At 44.8% G+C, this 17045-nt stretch overlaps 1 protein-coding gene across 1 annotated transcript; it reads right to left on the minus strand.

Annotated features, from left to right (window-relative positions):
- Window positions 1–838: 838 nt before the first annotated feature.
- On the minus strand, window positions 839–16965 carry ATP6V0B (ATPase H+ transporting V0 subunit b). Its single transcript, XM_063139978.1, has 8 exons — window positions 16834–16965; window positions 7098–7146; window positions 6010–6093; window positions 5547–5624; window positions 4103–4172; window positions 3398–3449; window positions 2541–2731; window positions 839–1442 (listed from the first exon to the last, which is right to left on the minus strand). The coding sequence occupies exons 1-8, from the start codon at window positions 16898–16900 to the stop codon at window positions 1416–1418; spliced, it is 618 nt and encodes a 205-aa protein (XP_062996048.1). The 5' UTR covers window positions 16901–16965; the 3' UTR covers window positions 839–1415.
- Between the last annotated feature and the right edge of the window lie 80 nt (window positions 16966–17045).

The following is a 17045-nucleotide window of genomic DNA, read 5'->3' on the forward strand; positions in this document are numbered from 1 at the left end:
AGCAGCAGCTAACTATAGTTGAAGCACTTCTAAAGAACCCACAGAAATTAAATAGAACAGTGTGGCCCTATAAATATGAGGCTTGCCAATACCCACCCACTCTTTGAGTGCCTTTGTTCCAAGCTGATGCCTCTGCAAGCGGAAGGTCGTGCAGGAATTGGTCTACATGAAAATTAGGGATTGTTCCCATACACAGAAACTCATGACAGACACATCTCCTAAAGACTCTTCATGCAACTGCTCCTAGAATTCACCAAGCAAAGGATGAAAGCAAGCACTTGGACAAGAAAATAGGTTATTTCTACAATGGGCTAACAGAAACATAATCCAGATTGATATATGAACCCACATGTTACATATGTACAATAAAGACATTTTAAGGGTATACCTATACACCTAAAAATGTAAAGTGTAAATACACTAACACATACAGGTATACTCATCAGCTACAGCTCCCAGTTGAGTCAATAGCAAACTGTTGATTCTGTGTAATGTGTGAAATGTACATAATGTATCTCAAACAACTGGCATTTAAGACCTATTAAAATCAGCCTGTTCTAATAAGTCTTCAGTTTAGAACGACAAATTTAAAACCCAAGCTGATTTTTAATAGGAGGTCTCAGAAGCCTGTTATTTGAGCTGAAATGAACTCATTTGTCGCTTGAAGTAAATGTTTTGCCTCTTTCTTTTGATTTGCATTGTGGCTCTGTGCATAATCTATAACAGTGTATATTTCCTGATTTTGCTTTATCCCATGAACTGCTCTGCATGTCCTAAGCAGTTCAATGAACGGTCGGCATTCCAGAGAAATAGCAATTATTAATCACAGTACAAAAAGTTTTCATTATCATTCATTTTAATAACCAATCATTTGTGATGCTTCAGAGAACTCCAAAAATTACACCTCTCAACTCCTATGCGCTCCTTCAGTATGAAGCAGGTGTGTCTAGGAGGGCATCTCCCACAGCGCCAAGACTTCAGCCAGTGCCACCCATTACTCAGGGGGAAAAACAGGCCATCAGAGCCAGCAGGAGCTGGGGCAGTAGGAGGGACACGGCAGCAGGGGGCACACAAAGAGGGGCAACTAATTGGGACACGAACGGGTTTCTTTTACAGGATATTGCATTGCAGTCAGCAGTGATTTGCCACAAGAGTGCAAGGGCTGGAGCAGTATAGGCTCCTTCCACCTAGGCATCCAGCACCCTCCTTCTGGGGAAGTGGAGCAGAAAATGGATGGGGGGAAGAGAAGGATAGATTCCCACACATACACATCAATTGGTCAGGTTCTTCCATGGCCCAGGAGGCGAAGATCACAGGAATAACTTTATACACCAAGCTCCGCCCCAGGCCAACAGGAGACATTAAATAAGTATGTACAGAAGCTGCAGTTGGCAGACAGACAGGTGGCAAAGGGCCTAGTCACCCATTTTCACTTTAGAGGTCTGCAAAATACAAAAAGGGCAAAAGGTCAGAAGATTTCTGTGTTCCATTAATTACACTCCCCTACTATCCCTTGTTCTCCCAGGAGTAGCACTGGGTGCAGAAATGTAGATTCCTCCCATGGTACCCCTATAGCTCAGCAGCCATTAAGTTGCTGGGAAGGGAGAGGCATCTCCCACCCCTGACCTGTTCCCAGGGTGCCCACCCGCCCAATATCTGCTCGTCCTAGCAACCATCAACATCTCCAGTCCTGGCTGTCATGTTCGTTTATGTACTCGGTAGTGGTACCACATTTGTTTATATGAATTAGATTTTTTTTAAAAAAAAACATGTAACACTGCAAATGCATCCACCTACTCAGGAACATGAGGAAACACAGCAATCCAGGACACGAACACAGAGCAGTTGAGGAAGGTGTATGGTCAATAGTGGTGAGGGTGGGGGACGGGGACTGAAGAGTCAGATCTTCAGTGGGCTTGATGCAACCTGAAGGCTACTTGTCAAGTAAATGGACTGAAGCCAACTCAGGCTCAGGGCCATACTGTAAAAAGTAAATTCCTTGTCTCATCCTAACCTTGAAGCAGGTCTGGTTGGGAGCTCCTTAAAACCATACCAGCACTGAGCACTACAACCCTTTCTTCTGAAATAAGCCTTCCAATACTGAGAGCAGCCAAATCCAATGCAACCTAAAGGTTCTTGACTATGAGCAGATGCACACCCCTTTGTGCAAACCCCCAACTGTTACTGGACTCCAATTGCCAGCATCTTTTACCACTGGCTATGGCTGATGGAAGTTGCAGTCCAACAACATCTGGAGGGCACAAGTTGCCCACTCCTGGTCTAGAGAGCAGGCTAGACCTGATTGCCGGTGTTTCCAACCCCTTTCCCCAACGTCTGTTCTTCATGATGCCCTTGCTTAGGGAAAAGAGGAGGCTGTAAATTAGATAAATCTGTCAGTGTTTTGCTGAAGATCAGCCTTTCCCTTTGACATAATGTTTAAAAAACAGAGACGTTCCCAGGGTGATCATCTACTCTGTGTCTAACTTTAGGATTATCTGATAGCAACACCAGGTGTGGCGAGGGAGGCAGGAAGGGCTCACCTGCAGGATAGCCACAATGACTCCAAAAAGCCCAATGGCACTGCCAAAGATTTCCACGATGAGGATCTTTACAAAGAGGCTGGCATTCTGGGCATCTGCCAATGCAGCACCACTGCCCACAATGCCCACGCATACACCGCAGAAGAGGTTGGAGAGGCCCACTGTCAAGCCTGCCCCAAACATAGAGAAACCTATAGGAGAAAAGAGCATTAGGCAAAGGCAGCTCCCAGCTGCACCTTCAGCTTATCCCAAGCCTTCGGGAGTTTTCCCTGGCGGTAAAATATGAGAGATGATACTTTGGTCCAGCTCATGCCTCTCAAGAACAGCACTGCTATTACAGCCATCCAAGAGAACAGCTACTGCTGACACAAACTTCAAGTAGTGCAGGTCTCTTCTGCGATGACAAAGCCCAGGCACCCACCACACCACATAGCTGGCATACCAGGCAATGCTACTGCAACATGAGGCAGGGAGAAGGCAGTGTTGCAAAGCCAGTGGGCAGCACCCGTGAGTTCTCTGCTTATTGCATGCATACTGCTTGACAGCCTATCGGTGGAAGAGCTCAGTCTTGGTGTTGTTGTGCCAACTAGGGGAAGGACTGTAGCTCAGGAGTAGAGCATATGCTTTGTATGCAGAAGGTTCTAGGTTCAGTCTCTGGCAACACCAGAAAGAGCTGGGAAAGACCCCGTCTGAAACTCTGGAGATCCTCTGCCAGGCAGTGTAGACAATACTGAGCCACATGGAGCAATGATCTAAGAAGCATTGTACATCTCCTATGTAACTAGGGAAATCTGATGATCTCACAAGGACAAGAGCAGTTCTGTCTGCCTCCCCCAGTCTCTACGAACACAACTTACCTGCATGATAGTTATTGGAACGAATCTGCTCAGGAGTTCTGCCACTAAATTGCTGTAAGAAAGGGAAGCAAAGAGGCACAAACCCAATTAGTGCCCTCACAGATTAGAGCAACTCTATGCCAGAGAGATTAGATGCAGTATACCCAAGCTGGCATTTACAGAAGCCCTCCTCTTTGCCAGCATTACAGGAGGGAGACCGAGGGATGACAAACGGTGTCCACCTAAGCTCCACATCTTTCACCAGCTCATAAAGCTCAAGCCAGAAGCAGCCTAACCCCACCCAGAGCCTCTTGGGATAACAATAAAGCAATCAATAGCCCAGGAGTCACATTTTGTTTGGATATGTAGAAGAGGGTCTGTTCTCAAAAGTAGAATTTATCCCAGAAGAGAGTTTTCTCTCTTTACTGCCTTGCAGAAATACCATCCCAAGTTTCATGAGCCAAGTATCACTCTGCCCTATCAGGATTGGAGATTTCAGTTTAAGAGCTTGAACCAGGCTTGCTTTCTGCAATCAGGCTTCTGTCCAGCATAGTATGGCACCAGAGCTGCCTGGAACTAATCAGTACTTCTCTCTTTGGCAAATGATCACTTTCTTTTCTCTCCCATGCTTGGCAACAGTTGGGTTAAGCAATCTTCAGATCAGATAAGAACTAGTCTTGCACACAACTGCGTCCCTCCCATACACAAACCAGGTACCCCCATTACCTCTGCCATGTTGGTGATCACAATAGCCATGATGATCCCGTAGATAGCCACGGCTTCACAAAAGATGATGCTGTGTGGAGAAAAGACAGATTAACGGCTGGGTGACAAATTTGGATGTGAGGCCAAGGAAGAGAGTGAAAGGAATGGAGTGGCCTCTAAAGGGGGATCCACCACTTGAAACCCTGCCTTTCTAAAAAGGCAAAGTGGTGTGTGCCCCAATACTAAAGGGTCTATGCTAAATATCAAGGTGACAGCTGGCTTTATTACTGGACTTTGCACCACAGAAGAATTGCTTACCAGCTCCAACATGGATCATATATGTCTTTTACTGTCAAGCATACTTTGTCTTTAAGCAGTTTCATTTCATTTAGCACTAAGCCAGTTTGCATCTGACTCCTGTCAGAAGGAGCATTTTCCCAAGAAGTAGTGCCATTTATGGTGAAAGCTCTGGTGAAAGGGCTCCAGTTACTGCATCACATCAGTTGCAGTAAGGCAAATAAAGAGCCACCATTTCGGAAGACGGGTTTTTCCTGCTTGCTTTCCCTTATCAAATTGTTATTTTATTTATCAAAGCAGGACACATCAGAATCTCATACCTCAGCCCAGAGCTCCAGAAACTGTGTTTTGCATTCCAGCAGAATACCCAGTATAGTTCCCATCCCCATACCAATAACTTTTGTAAACCGCCCAGAGAGCTTCGGCTATGGGGCGGTATATAAATGTAATAAAATAAATAAACAAACAAACAAACCCATGAAGGTAGTATCTTCTTCGGTAGAGGACCATGCCGTGAAACAAGGTCTCAAAAATATTTTTGCCTTGGCAAAGTGACTCAGTAAAAGTAAGCCATCTATTTTCTTATTATGGAGGCAAAACCTGTATTTTGCACTTTACTGCTGTTCCATTTTGCTTTTCTCTAATCTCATTTCATCTTAGATTATAAAGAGTGAATTCTGAACATTTCTCCAAGGTTTAGCAACCAGGACAGATCCTAGAGGTTCCAGGCTCACACCTAGACCCAGGGAAACAAACAAGGATTGTAGTAGTTCAAGAGGTGCCTGTTTGTTGCTTGAAGCTGCTAAGGCCTTAGCTAGACCTAAGGTTTATCCCGGCGTTGTCCCTGCCTGTTCCCGGGATATCCTGTGTGTCATTTACATCAACAGGGATGACCCCGGGATGATCCCGGGATAAACCTTAGGTCTAGCTAAAGCCTAAGTCTTGATGCTCAGCAATCACAACAATGCCAGGGCACAGAGAAGACAATTCCACATCATGCACATTCTCACAGATAAACAGGGCAACTTCATCTGCCAGGCAGGGGTAAAAAGGGGCACAATAAGAAGTCTCTATCTACAGCTAAGATTATAAAGGCAATGGACAAAGGAAGTTTCTGACTTGTAGTACCTACGTCTATAGCACATGTTGAGAAAAGGGCTCCTCTCACCTGACCAGATTTTTGGTTTTGATCCGAGGTGCTTTGACACCACCACCGATGATGCTGGATCCAGTGATGTAAATGCCCCTGAAAGCATAGTCACAGAAGGGTTAGGTGAGGAGCACTCAGTAGTCTATGATCAAAATGCCACACTAAATGCTCCGAGGCACAGCCTGCCAGTAACAAAAGGCAAAATAAGTTGTTTTGATTGGGCCCAGCACGTAATTGATTTATTCATGCTTTAAGGGCACAATCCTATGCATGTTTATACAGAAAACATTCCTACAAGTCCCAGCATCGATGGTTAGGGAATACTGTGAGTTGTGCGACTTTTTTTTCTGCTGAACATGCTTAGTTGGGTACATTATGTCTTGGGACCAGCCCTATCAAGCAGCCAGCAAAGCAGAGCTCAACAATACTGGTGGAGAGGGGTGATGTCAGCGAGCAGGCGGCGGAGGGGGCTCACACTCACCAGGCAGCACCCACCACTGACAGTGAGATGGCTAGTCCAATACCCAGGTTGGACCACATGTATGGCGAAGTCTCGGTGAGGAACCTGCATATAGAGGAATATCTTATGAATACTATATACTTCAACCCATCATAGTTCCCACAGAGAAGGAGCACCCCTGGCCAGAACAGTTTGGTGGGATCTTCTCCTTCGTGGACAGAATTCAGCAGGTCTGTCTACTGCTCCAGCCCAAGAATCAATCATAGGGAATCAATATCTTCTCCCCAGTGCAGCAGCTAAAAGGCTTCATTCCTGCAACAGGGACAGGGAAACTTAGGAGCATGTTAGGAAGGGGCTATTTGTTATGGGGCGGGCAGGAGAAGAGCACTGTAGGAAAGTTGTGCTGAGCTGAAGTGCCACTAGGCTGGCGTGGGCAGCGGTACAGGGAGGCCTTGAAAGTAGGGAGGGGCAGCAGACTGGCTTGATGCAACACCCAAGAGGGCACTCTTGGGTGAGCCCTAAAACTAGCAGAAGCAGGATATGGGGCGTGGCGACGCCTCCGGATTCCTAGCCCTTTACCACAGACTGGGACGCACACAAACAACCAGCTGTCACTGTTTGCAGGTCCAGCCAAAGTTCAGGGGCACAAAGAGCCAAGAGCTTCAGGGGTTGGGGGTTGGGGGAGATCAAGATGCCTGTGCAGATAAGCCACCAAAATCTGAGCAGCACAAGGCCTGTAAGCCCAATCTAAGAACGAGGAGGGGCAGCCTGCTGACCAGCAGGCAAAGTGATGCAATTAGCAGAATTGATTGGTGAAAGGGAACACCGCCATCAATACTGTCATCAGCAAACGGGGAATGGGAGGGAGGAATGGGAGGGAGGCCGTCTGCCTGTGGATGCAACCAGGCCAAGCCCTGCCTACCTCAACCCCCACCCTTTGGAGCGGAACACTATGAAGCCTTCAGTGATCCACGAGCCCAAGAAGAAGAGCTGTGGTGGAAAGTTACTGTCAGTCCCCATGCTCCATTCCCCGACTGATTATGGGGAACATCCATAAACCACTTCCCCCCATGCTACCCCAACCTCAGAGAGAAAGGGAGCCACCTTACCATGCCACATCGAAACGGAAACCCAGGCCAAATATGGTATAGCAGATTCCTGGAAGACAAGAAGAGCAACACTGAATGCTTCTACCTCTTTTCTTCTTCAAGGCCCAAGTTGTGACAGCACCAGTTGGCAGCACTGATGCCATCATCCTTACGCTGGGCCACTAGCGCCAGATCTCCCACAGGGAAAACAGAGAGGGAGTGGGTTGCCTTTTAAAAATGATCTTGATACAGGTTATATCACAAAGGTTCATGGTGCTACGTCACTATTCCATGGTGAAACTAAACACTTAGCCCTTTCTATAGTGCTCTGCTGTGCCAATAGGATTTAAATAGGCATCAATCACATCCTACAAGAAGGGACTATATTAAAGTAGATCCATATCCTACAGCAGGGTGGGGAATATTTTCGGCTGGGTGGGATTCAATTTTGTAGCAGCTCTTGTGGGTGGTGGCTGAAGACAAAAGGGGTGGACCAAGAATATCAGCACACAGTACCTTAAAGCTCTTGCTGCCAATAACTAAGCCTTAGGAGATGCAGTTCAACCTTTTAGAATGGGGAGAAAACACACAAAAACTGGGAAGCCAAGAAATGATTGGTGGTTGTGGGAAAGGGGGTGGGGGGTAGGATTGCCCGGGGAACCCCAGAGGGCTGGATCTGTCCCCCACGCCTGAGTTTTCCCACCCCTAACCAACATGCTTCTCACTGCATACCAGCAAAGTTATATAAAAAAAACCCTACAGAAAATCTTGCTTTTCTCTCTATTTCCTCTGAATGCTGCACCACTGACCCACATAAGAATACAATGCCTTGGTTCTAAAATAATCAGCTACAATTTCTGCTGGCCCCATACAAAGTAGCCATAATGAAAGCTCTCTAAATGTTACTTTTGGCAGTTATCGAAGGACTGAGAAGGGAGAGGCAGTCATCCTATTATTAACACACTTTTTGTTATGCAAATGGATAGCTCCTGACATATCACCGTTAGCTTCTGTAATAAGTCATTTATATTTTAATTTTGATCAATATTTAAGAAATTTAGTTTATTGGAAAAGTATACAGAAGATGAAGACAACGCTATATATTAATATGGTAATCTCCCATAACAAAATTAGTGTCATGGGAGGAGAACATGACTGGGTTCACAGAACATGGTAACCACACAGTGTGGGTTGTTGTTGAACCATGGGCTATCATGTTGCCTAAATGCAGCGCGTTTTCTGTGGGGCTGCTTGTTAACCATGCACTGTGACATGTTAACCACCCTGAACAAGCCATGGGTTCTCAAGGTGGCTTGTTCGAGAAAAATAAACCATACTGCATGGCTAACAGAGAACCTTGCATAAAACGTGCTGCATTCAGACAATGGTGGATTAGCATGTTGTGTGTACCCAGCTGTGTCTCCTTTTAGCAATATATTCAGATTAGATCTTGTCTGAACATAAAGAAAATGCACTATCCAGAGATAATGGAGTTTTCAAGAATGGTGGTCAGCACAAGTAAGGAAAATAAAACCTTTCTTTCACTTCGAATTAGTGAAAGAAACAAGATGTTGACCAAGTGGAAACATTTTTTGTTGAAGTACAACAATTTTTATTTATAGGAGGCTCACTATTTTTGATATGCATACCAAAAATAGCAATCCAGTGGCACCTTATACCATGGAAAATTCTATAAACTGAATACTAGAGCATTTTGGTAGTATCAGAACAAAGGAGATTTAATCAAGCAGAGGGAGAATTCTGTTCTTACTATTATTCAAGAATAGAATTCTTGCATAGTAAATCTGATTTGAAGAACTTTACATGTATGCAGTAATAGAAACCGTTCTCCTTTTTTTAGTGTATGTAAAAGTACAAAACTTTAGTCAGCTAAATATTAGTCAAAATTTTAAAATAAATTGTACATACGCTTAAAAGTAAGATGACCATGCCCACTGAAACTACTTGACAAGGCAGGGCCTCTCTTGGGCACTACTATGCAAACAGTTGAAGTCACTACAGTGTGAAGGACATCTATGTGCAAGACTGTGTGGCTACACTAAAGAAGAAGAAAATCATTTTGAGCTACCACATAAAATGCTTATTTTAGATGTATTCAAATTGAATCTTCTAAACTAGTCCATTGATCAACACCAGCTGCACATGTATCCCCTCCCCCGAAAAGCCTCAGCCATATGGGAAGTGTGCATACCCTTTTTGAAAGAGATAAGGCAGCATGCATAAGGTTGATCACAGCAGCTTTCATTCTTAGATCAATATGGCAACTATTCCGAACCTTCATATCCACTTTGTAACCCAAACTATTTCCTACTTTTGGAAAAAAGGATATGGAGACAGACATCGCCAGTTGTGAATTGTTCACTGCATCATGTACAACACATAGGAAAGAAAGTCACATGCACAAACTCAGAATGGAAGATCAGGATAGGAGCACTTCACAAAATGAGTCAGTGACACAATTTGGAAAGATATTTTGGGATATACAAAAAGAAGATGACAACACAGTCACAGGATACAAGTGTTCCACTCCATTCACTATCAGGCTCAAACAGAAGCCTTCTACTGTGAACCTAACAATTTAGGCAGAGGTTAGAAACGGCTTAGAAGGGCAGCAGAGTTGGGAAGGAGTATGGAGACAAAGAGTGTTAAAGAATATGTCAGTGAGAATAAAAGAGAATTATTATACAATTATATGGAGGTGGTACCTAACTCCTGTGAGATTAAATACCATAAATAAGCAGTATTCAGCAAATTGTTGGAGAGGTTGTGGGGGAAAAGGAACGTATTTACATATGTGGTGGGAATGCAAATTTGTTCAAAAATTGTGGAAGATGGTGTTTATTGAGATTAAAGATATCTAAGGAATAAAGATTGAAGAGACACCAAGAGTGGCATTACTATCACTTTATGAAGATGTAAAGTGTACCAAAGAAATTAAAGAATTGATAACTAACTTGCTGACTGCTGCAAGATTAATTGTATCAAGGAACTGGAAGACTCAAGGAGATTATAGTATTGAAGAATGGTATAAAGAAGTTTGGGATATTGCTATTAACGATAAACTGACATGTAATCTTAAAGTAAGAAGAGGTATAGCAAAAATGAATGAATTTGAGGGGATTTGGAGACAGTTCCTGGAATATGTGTTTTTTAAGGGAAGTGGGAAACCGCCTCCAGAAGAGGTCTTAAGGTTTTGGAATCAGGAATGATCCCGAAGAGAAGGGGGAGCACTTTGTTTTCTTTTCTGATTATGTTTATGGATAAAATTATATGCTAACATTTAATAATCAAGTATTAATTAAATAATACTTTGTCATGTATTATGATTTGTTTATGTGTGTGATGTTTATGTTGATGTATTTTTAATTTAGTGTTTAATAAAAATTATATATATATAAAAAGAAAGGGCTTAGAAAAAACAGCAAGGATGAAGAAATGAGTTTCTTGGAGCAAAAGGGAGCACAAATGAGCCAGAGAATCAAAGAACAGGATAAATTGGTTTCCATGGAAGATTACTAAATACGGAAGGCAGTAGGTAACCTTCGATTTAAAAAAGTAGTGTTAATATTAGGAAAAAGTGGACAATGGGACAGTTCAAGGGAGGATACAGAGTTCTTATCAGTAGACTTGTAAAGTTTAAATACAAGCTCCAATTAGGATTAACTCTGTATGGCTAAGAAGAGGAAGGAAATGGGTCAGGAAACTGGAGACAGCACTAATGGCTCATCCATAAGCAGCATGTGTTTGCATGCAGGGTCACATTCAGCTCCCCAGAAGCACAAGCCTCTGTTCACAGGTCTGCAGCCTGTTCCAAGTGACAGCTTTAAGCCACAGGCACTGCCAGCTCCAGGCCCTTCAGGCTCTGATCATAGAAACGGTAGCACCAGGAGCTGACAGCCTGCTGCCTCACTCTGCCCATGCAGGCTTTGAAAGCCAAACTGGAAACAGAGATAATGAGCACACACCCTCCGTCTCCACACACTCAAGGAATGCTCAAGTCTTCCTGACATTTAGAAAAGAATGAGCAGAAAATAATCTAACTGGCAGGTTATGCAGGGGCTAATCCCAACCTGCCCAGAGCCCCCTCCTCCTTTGGCTTGCAGTAGCCAGCAAGCCAAGGGCCCTTCACTTCCTGATCCACAAAGCCCAACTAGTATGTCCCTTTTGTAGCTGGTGTGCAGTAAAGGTGTTTTACTAGAGAAGACACGGTTTGTGTGCCCGTGGAGGAGTGTGGGTGAGCATGTGGGTGAACACAATACCCTCTCCAATGCATGTCATCAACACCAAGAGCCGGCACACGATGCAGCCTGGTGCCGTTCAGAAAGAGGTTCTCTCTGCCCCCTAATGTTTAAGAAACTGCTACCTCTGGCAGAATATCCTGCCGGCTTTCCCCATCAGTCACCACAATTCAATTTCTAATCCTCACTGGCAACCTGGCAACTGTATGTGTGGACCCCTGCCAAAGGAACTGTCAAACCAGAAAGTGACAGTGCAGCATAAAGAACAAGATGTTGTGTTTTGGACATGGGACATCCAGATTGTAATTCCTCCTCAACTATGCTGTGGACGGAATATAGTCTGCGAGGCAAGTCATTTTCTCATAGCTTAATCTTCCTCATGGGGTTTATTTATAACATTTATATGAAGCTCACAATAAACACCAAATATTAAAACAGCAACACTTTCAGACACCAAAGGCCTTTTGAAAGATGACTTTTGCACCCTCTGGAAGGCCACTACAGAAGAACTGCTCCAGAAAATTCTTCAGCATGGTCACTCCACAGCACTGGAGCAATTGCAACGAAGGCCTTGCTCTTCACCGTATAGCACACCCCACACACACACACACGTTGTAGGCACACAGACCTACAGATCATAAACAGCATCTCATATTGAGAAAGGTCGTCTGAGGTATGGAGGTCACAGGCCATGAAGGGCTACCAAGGCAAGAACCAGTATCTGGAGGTGGGCCCAGAAACTAATCAGCCACCAGCACAGCTTCTGCAAGATAGGTTGAGCTTCCTGACATCTAGACAAGAGGGAGGCAGCAGCATTTTGTAGTAACTGAAGCTTCTAAAGTCTTCAAGGACAGCCGTCCATAGAAGTCTTTACAGTAATCAAACCTAGAGGTTGCAGAACTATGGAACAGCTTGGCTACATCCCTCCTCTGCAGAGAGGGATATAACTTACACTACAGATATCCCTTGCGAAGTCTGCATGGCAATCACCAGGAGGCCAAGCCAGCATCTCCAACACCCATTCACTGCTGCTCTCTGCTAAAAATGAGAGGGTGGTGTAATCCACCCCAAGTCTTTGTAGTAGATTAGGAAAACATCTCAGTAATCCCCGCTTTCCTCACCCACTACACCGAAGTGGTTTAAGCCAAGTCAATGCAAACTCAGCAGTCCAATATTTGAAAGAATTTTCATTCCAACTATGGAGGAAAACAGGAATGAAAACGAACAGATGCACTAACCAGAATTAAATGATAGCTTCTTCTCACTTGTTCTGAAGGTTTTCACATGTTACGGGAGAACATAAGGGCAGAAAATGAACACTAGGGGGCACCCCTACCCTTCTGTTAACAAAAAAAGTATGGAGCAAACTGCAAAAAGAAGCTTCTGGCCTTTATGTGGATGGAGGGTTGTTGCTGGGGGTTTGGACAGCCTACCCTTAAGCTACCAGACTGAGTTGCACGGGAAGCCATATAGAGGGTCTCCAGTCTTTCTGTAGTGGTAGGAGCTGTGGGTGTCAGAAAGGGAGAAAACTACAGGGCACCTTATATGGCCAAGAAGATCAAAGTTACCCACCCAGGGGGAACCTTTGCAGTCTTGATTTTAAAGATCCAATCTGGTGGTCTTGATCCAACTCCTGACAGAGCCAGTTCCAGATCCTTGGGTCTTGTCTAAAAGCCCACAATCAAGGGTTTTTGTCCTTACAGCAATCCAATCCTCCCCTCCACTTTTCTCCTCCCTGCCTTCCGAGCGTACATTGTATGGTGAGGATGGAAGATGCAACGACAAAGGAAGACAGCAAAATATCACTTTCAACCCTCCCCTCTTTGCAATGTGTTCTTTCAGGATCCCTCCATCTTTAAGTGCTGGGAAGAGCAAAATGCTGCTATCTGTGCATTACAGTGCTGCAGTAATAGGTAAAGCTACACCTGCTGAAGTGCTAGTTTTGTGTAACTTCTAAAGGTACAGGAACCATTTTGAAATTTGGACCAGGCAATACAAAGATGGGAGACAAAGGTGTTTATATCCAAAAACCTTCCATTTCCAGAGGGAAACACTCCTGTTTTCTACCTCTGTTGGTTCATACCCTAACTGGTTCACCACCCTCATAGTAGTCACGCAGAAGGACAAACTACAGTGGTATTTGGGAACAGAGGCATGCTTTTCACCTCAGACAACCCAAACTTAGACCCAAGATGGGGAGACAAGACACTACAGATATCTGGGCTAGGTATAGGTTTGGCACACAAATCAACTGACTGCAGTAGAGTACTACTGCCCAACCTCTTTTAAACCTTTATATATATATATATATATATATATATATATATGCTGCTACTTTATTTTATTATTCTTTTAATGTCTTTTAAAAATTGTAACTGTTCTAAGATAAAAGCCAAAGAGTTATTCCATACATCATTCACATGTATAGAAACCTTGCATAACATTGTATAAATTGAAAACACTGACCGCTAATGCTGAAAACTTAATTTCATTGTTTCACAATAAGTGTTTCCCAACTATCACCAAGAAAAGACAGAACAATGAATGAACTTTATAGGATCCCACTCACTCCAGTGCTCGTTTGCTACTGCTGCATGGTCAAATTACAATCTATGCCTCTGGGTAAGTTCAAACAGCAATGGTGATTGTGCTGTTACACTTCCTCTCAAATAAGTTTACTCAAGAGAACAGAGACAGCACACTGAAGAATTGCAATAGGAAGGAGACCTAACTGTTTCTTCATCTGCTGCCTACAAGGCAGATATATCCCAGGACAGATTGACCAAAGGATGTAGGATAGAAATCCTTCAAACAGTTACTCATTTTATTCGTTAAAGAGCAGGTACCAATTGGCTGTGCTCTGATCTGATGCACATTCTTTCCCGCCTGCTAGACCCATCTTTCAATTTGGCAAATTCCAGCTCAGTGGTGTGAATGTCCCTAAGCAGTAATAGGATCCTGCCCAGTTCAGGGTCCACAGCAACCAAGATGGGTTGAGACTCAGGGGCCCACCATGAATGAGTTATGCTCAAATTCTACTGAACAGAAAGGAAGACACTAACTTCCTGTCTGGCACTGCTGTAACAATCATACTCTGAAAAGGAGAAGCTCTATTCTTCTCCAGGACACCCTGATTGGAAAGAGGAACTAAGCATCCTTCTTGCCAGCCAACAAGCAGCATAAGAACAGGGGGAGGGGAAACTCTGGCTGCAAACAGACATCAGAGGGATGCAAATGAAGCACCACTGAGTACCGCAGTACACCTGAGTGCACCAGTTAGTCCTGGCAAGAACCAGTAAGAAATTATCTCTGCTTCCCAGCATTACCTGTGCCCAACTGGTAAAATGACCTTAAAGGACAGAGAGTTTGAATCAGAAGGTCAGAAGTGAGTTTGCTGTTTGTCATTCCTTAACACTGACTGGTGGCTACTGACCCAAATTCACCAGATGAATCCAGTTGAGGCTACCAATGGACAGCAGGTAGCTGGCACAGGACTCATGCTAGGACAGTTGTTCCAAAGCCTGTTGACAAAACAAATAGGAGGAGGGAACGAAGTCCACTTTGCACTCTCCGGGTGGAGTAAGGTGGATAAATAGTATCCCTCAAGTCTCCCAACACTAATAACATTGTTGGGGAGACTTGAGGGATACCATTTATCCACCTTAATCCACCCGGAGAGTGCATAATGGACTTTGTTCCCTCCTCCAGAAGGATTTCTATCCTACATCCTTTGGTCAATCTGTCCTGGGATATATCTGCCCTCCAGAAATCATAAGCATACAGCAGAAGAAAAAAACACCATGCAACTAACAGAGCAGAGGACTTTCCAGGCTGCTGCTTGCTAGAAGACCTGTCCAAAGTAGTCTTTCCTCATCACTTCTGAAGAAGTGAGGAAGCTGCCAGGTTTAAAACATGCAGAAAAGGCAGGGATCTTTCCAGCAAAAGTGAAGTACCCAGGGTTGTCGTTGACCAGTTCTCACACGTGTAATCTCTTACCAATAGGGATTGCTAGCGAGTCTCATAGCCTAGAGCACCACAAGACTGTAGTAGTAATAACAGCCAGAGATGCTGAATAAAAACCTTTGAGATTCCTGTCTCCTTCCTACCCTTACCCCCCAATAGTAGTTCAAAGTAGGCCCTTCAGCTATACAACACTGAAAAGATCCTATGTGGTTTGGAAATTGGTTACTGATGTATGTGAACTGGTAACATTCATTGGGCAGAGCTAGCACCTAAAATTATCATACTGGGACAGCTTTCTCAAACCCGTCATTTTCAGCCAGCATAGTGGTGATGCTCACTGAAGGATGATGGGAACTGCAGACTAACAGATCTGGAGGGCACCAGGTTAGGGAAGGGCTGTGGTAGAACCTAAAATAATCATGCAGGAACTTAAGATGACAAAAACAGACACAATCAATCAATGTGAGACCATAGGCCCTACGTCCTTCTGGATGCCCTACCTCAATAATTATAACAGAAACCAAATAATCTTGTGTATACACACACACACACTTGCACTTTATGACAGTACATTTGATTTGGTGTCAAGGGTAACAAGGAGGAAGCAACTACATGCTTTGCCATAAACTTTGTAGTCCCTTGGCTACTCTCCTCTAGAAATCTGTAGCCCTAGGTCCAACCAGATCAAGCACAGAAAATAATTGAAATTGCACCATAGGAAGTTCCTCTACATCCCCTCCTCCAACTTGGGTTAGTGGCATCCACAGAATCAAAATTCAAAACAAGCACACCACAATTATTAAGAAATCTTGACAGACACGCACACATTTTTTCTTTGCCATGGCCACTTAAATAGGAAGCAAACTCTAAGCTCATTAGATTAAGTGGGAGACACCTTTTAAATTGTTCTTATTTTTGTGACATTGTTCCAGCAATTTTTTAGGATGGGGAGAATGGTTTGAGGGAGAGGTGGGATGGGAAACACACACCTCTAACACAGCCTTCCCCAAGCAGTTGCCCTCCAGAGGTTTTGCAGAACAACTCTCAGCATTCCTAACTACTGGCTCTGTTGGCTGGGGCTGATGGGAGCTGGAAGTCTAAACTATCTGGCGGACACCAGGCTACCCTAGAGGAATCCTTCCTGCAAGGAAGGTCAGCGTGAAGGAGAACCAAGCGTCACTCAAGCCCGGAGACAGAAGACTGAGGTGGGGGTTGAGGCAGGAGAACGCGACGCCCCAAGCCTAAGAACAGCTTGACGAGGCAGCCGGAATAGGACAAGACAGCACAGCATCCCAGAGAAGGCAGGCCCGCAGACAAGGGGCCCGGGGTGCTCCGCCCCGTCGCGGGGGCTCCCAATACCCCCTCGCCCGCCTGCCCAGGATAAGGGGTTGTGCGGCGGGGCGACTTTCCCATTCAGTCGCTCCATCACACACACACAGAGAGCCACGGCGAACCGCAGGGAAATGAGTATTACGCAAGATGGGGCCGCGGCCCAGGCGACAGCAGCCTTCAGATGGCCCCGCTCAAGCACTCACCGATACCGGTGATGGCGGCAGCCGCGCTCAGCCCCAGCCCCGAATACAGCAGCGCGAGCCCGGACATGGCGACGGTGGAGGCGACGAGCCCTCAGCACGGACTGCGCCCGACCGGGAATCACCTGACCCTCCCAGAAACTGCTCCACGCCACGTGACCAGACCCCCTGTCTCTCACGCGGTTCTCGTCGGCTCGGCTAATTGGTTACTGGAC

The sequence above is a fragment of the Elgaria multicarinata genome, chromosome 1, assembly GCF_023053635.1.
Source record: "Elgaria multicarinata webbii isolate HBS135686 ecotype San Diego chromosome 1, rElgMul1.1.pri, whole genome shotgun sequence".
NCBI classification, from domain to species: Eukaryota; Metazoa; Chordata; class Lepidosauria; order Squamata; family Anguidae; genus Elgaria; species Elgaria multicarinata.

Excerpts from the sequence above, each read along its gene's own strand:
- ATP6V0B (XM_063139978.1), bottom strand. The coding sequence starts at position 16,900 with ATGTCCGGGCTCGCGCTGCTGTATTCGGGGCTGGGGCTGAGCGCGGCT. Across the intron at positions 4,173-5,546 it reads AAAACCAAAAATCTGGTCAG|CATCATCTTTTGTGAAGCCG; the intron begins GTGAGAGGAGCC and ends TTCTCCACACAG. Across the intron at positions 3,450-4,102 it reads TGATCACCAACATGGCAGAG|CAATTTAGTGGCAGAACTCC; the intron begins GTAATGGGGGTA and ends CCTTTCTTACAG.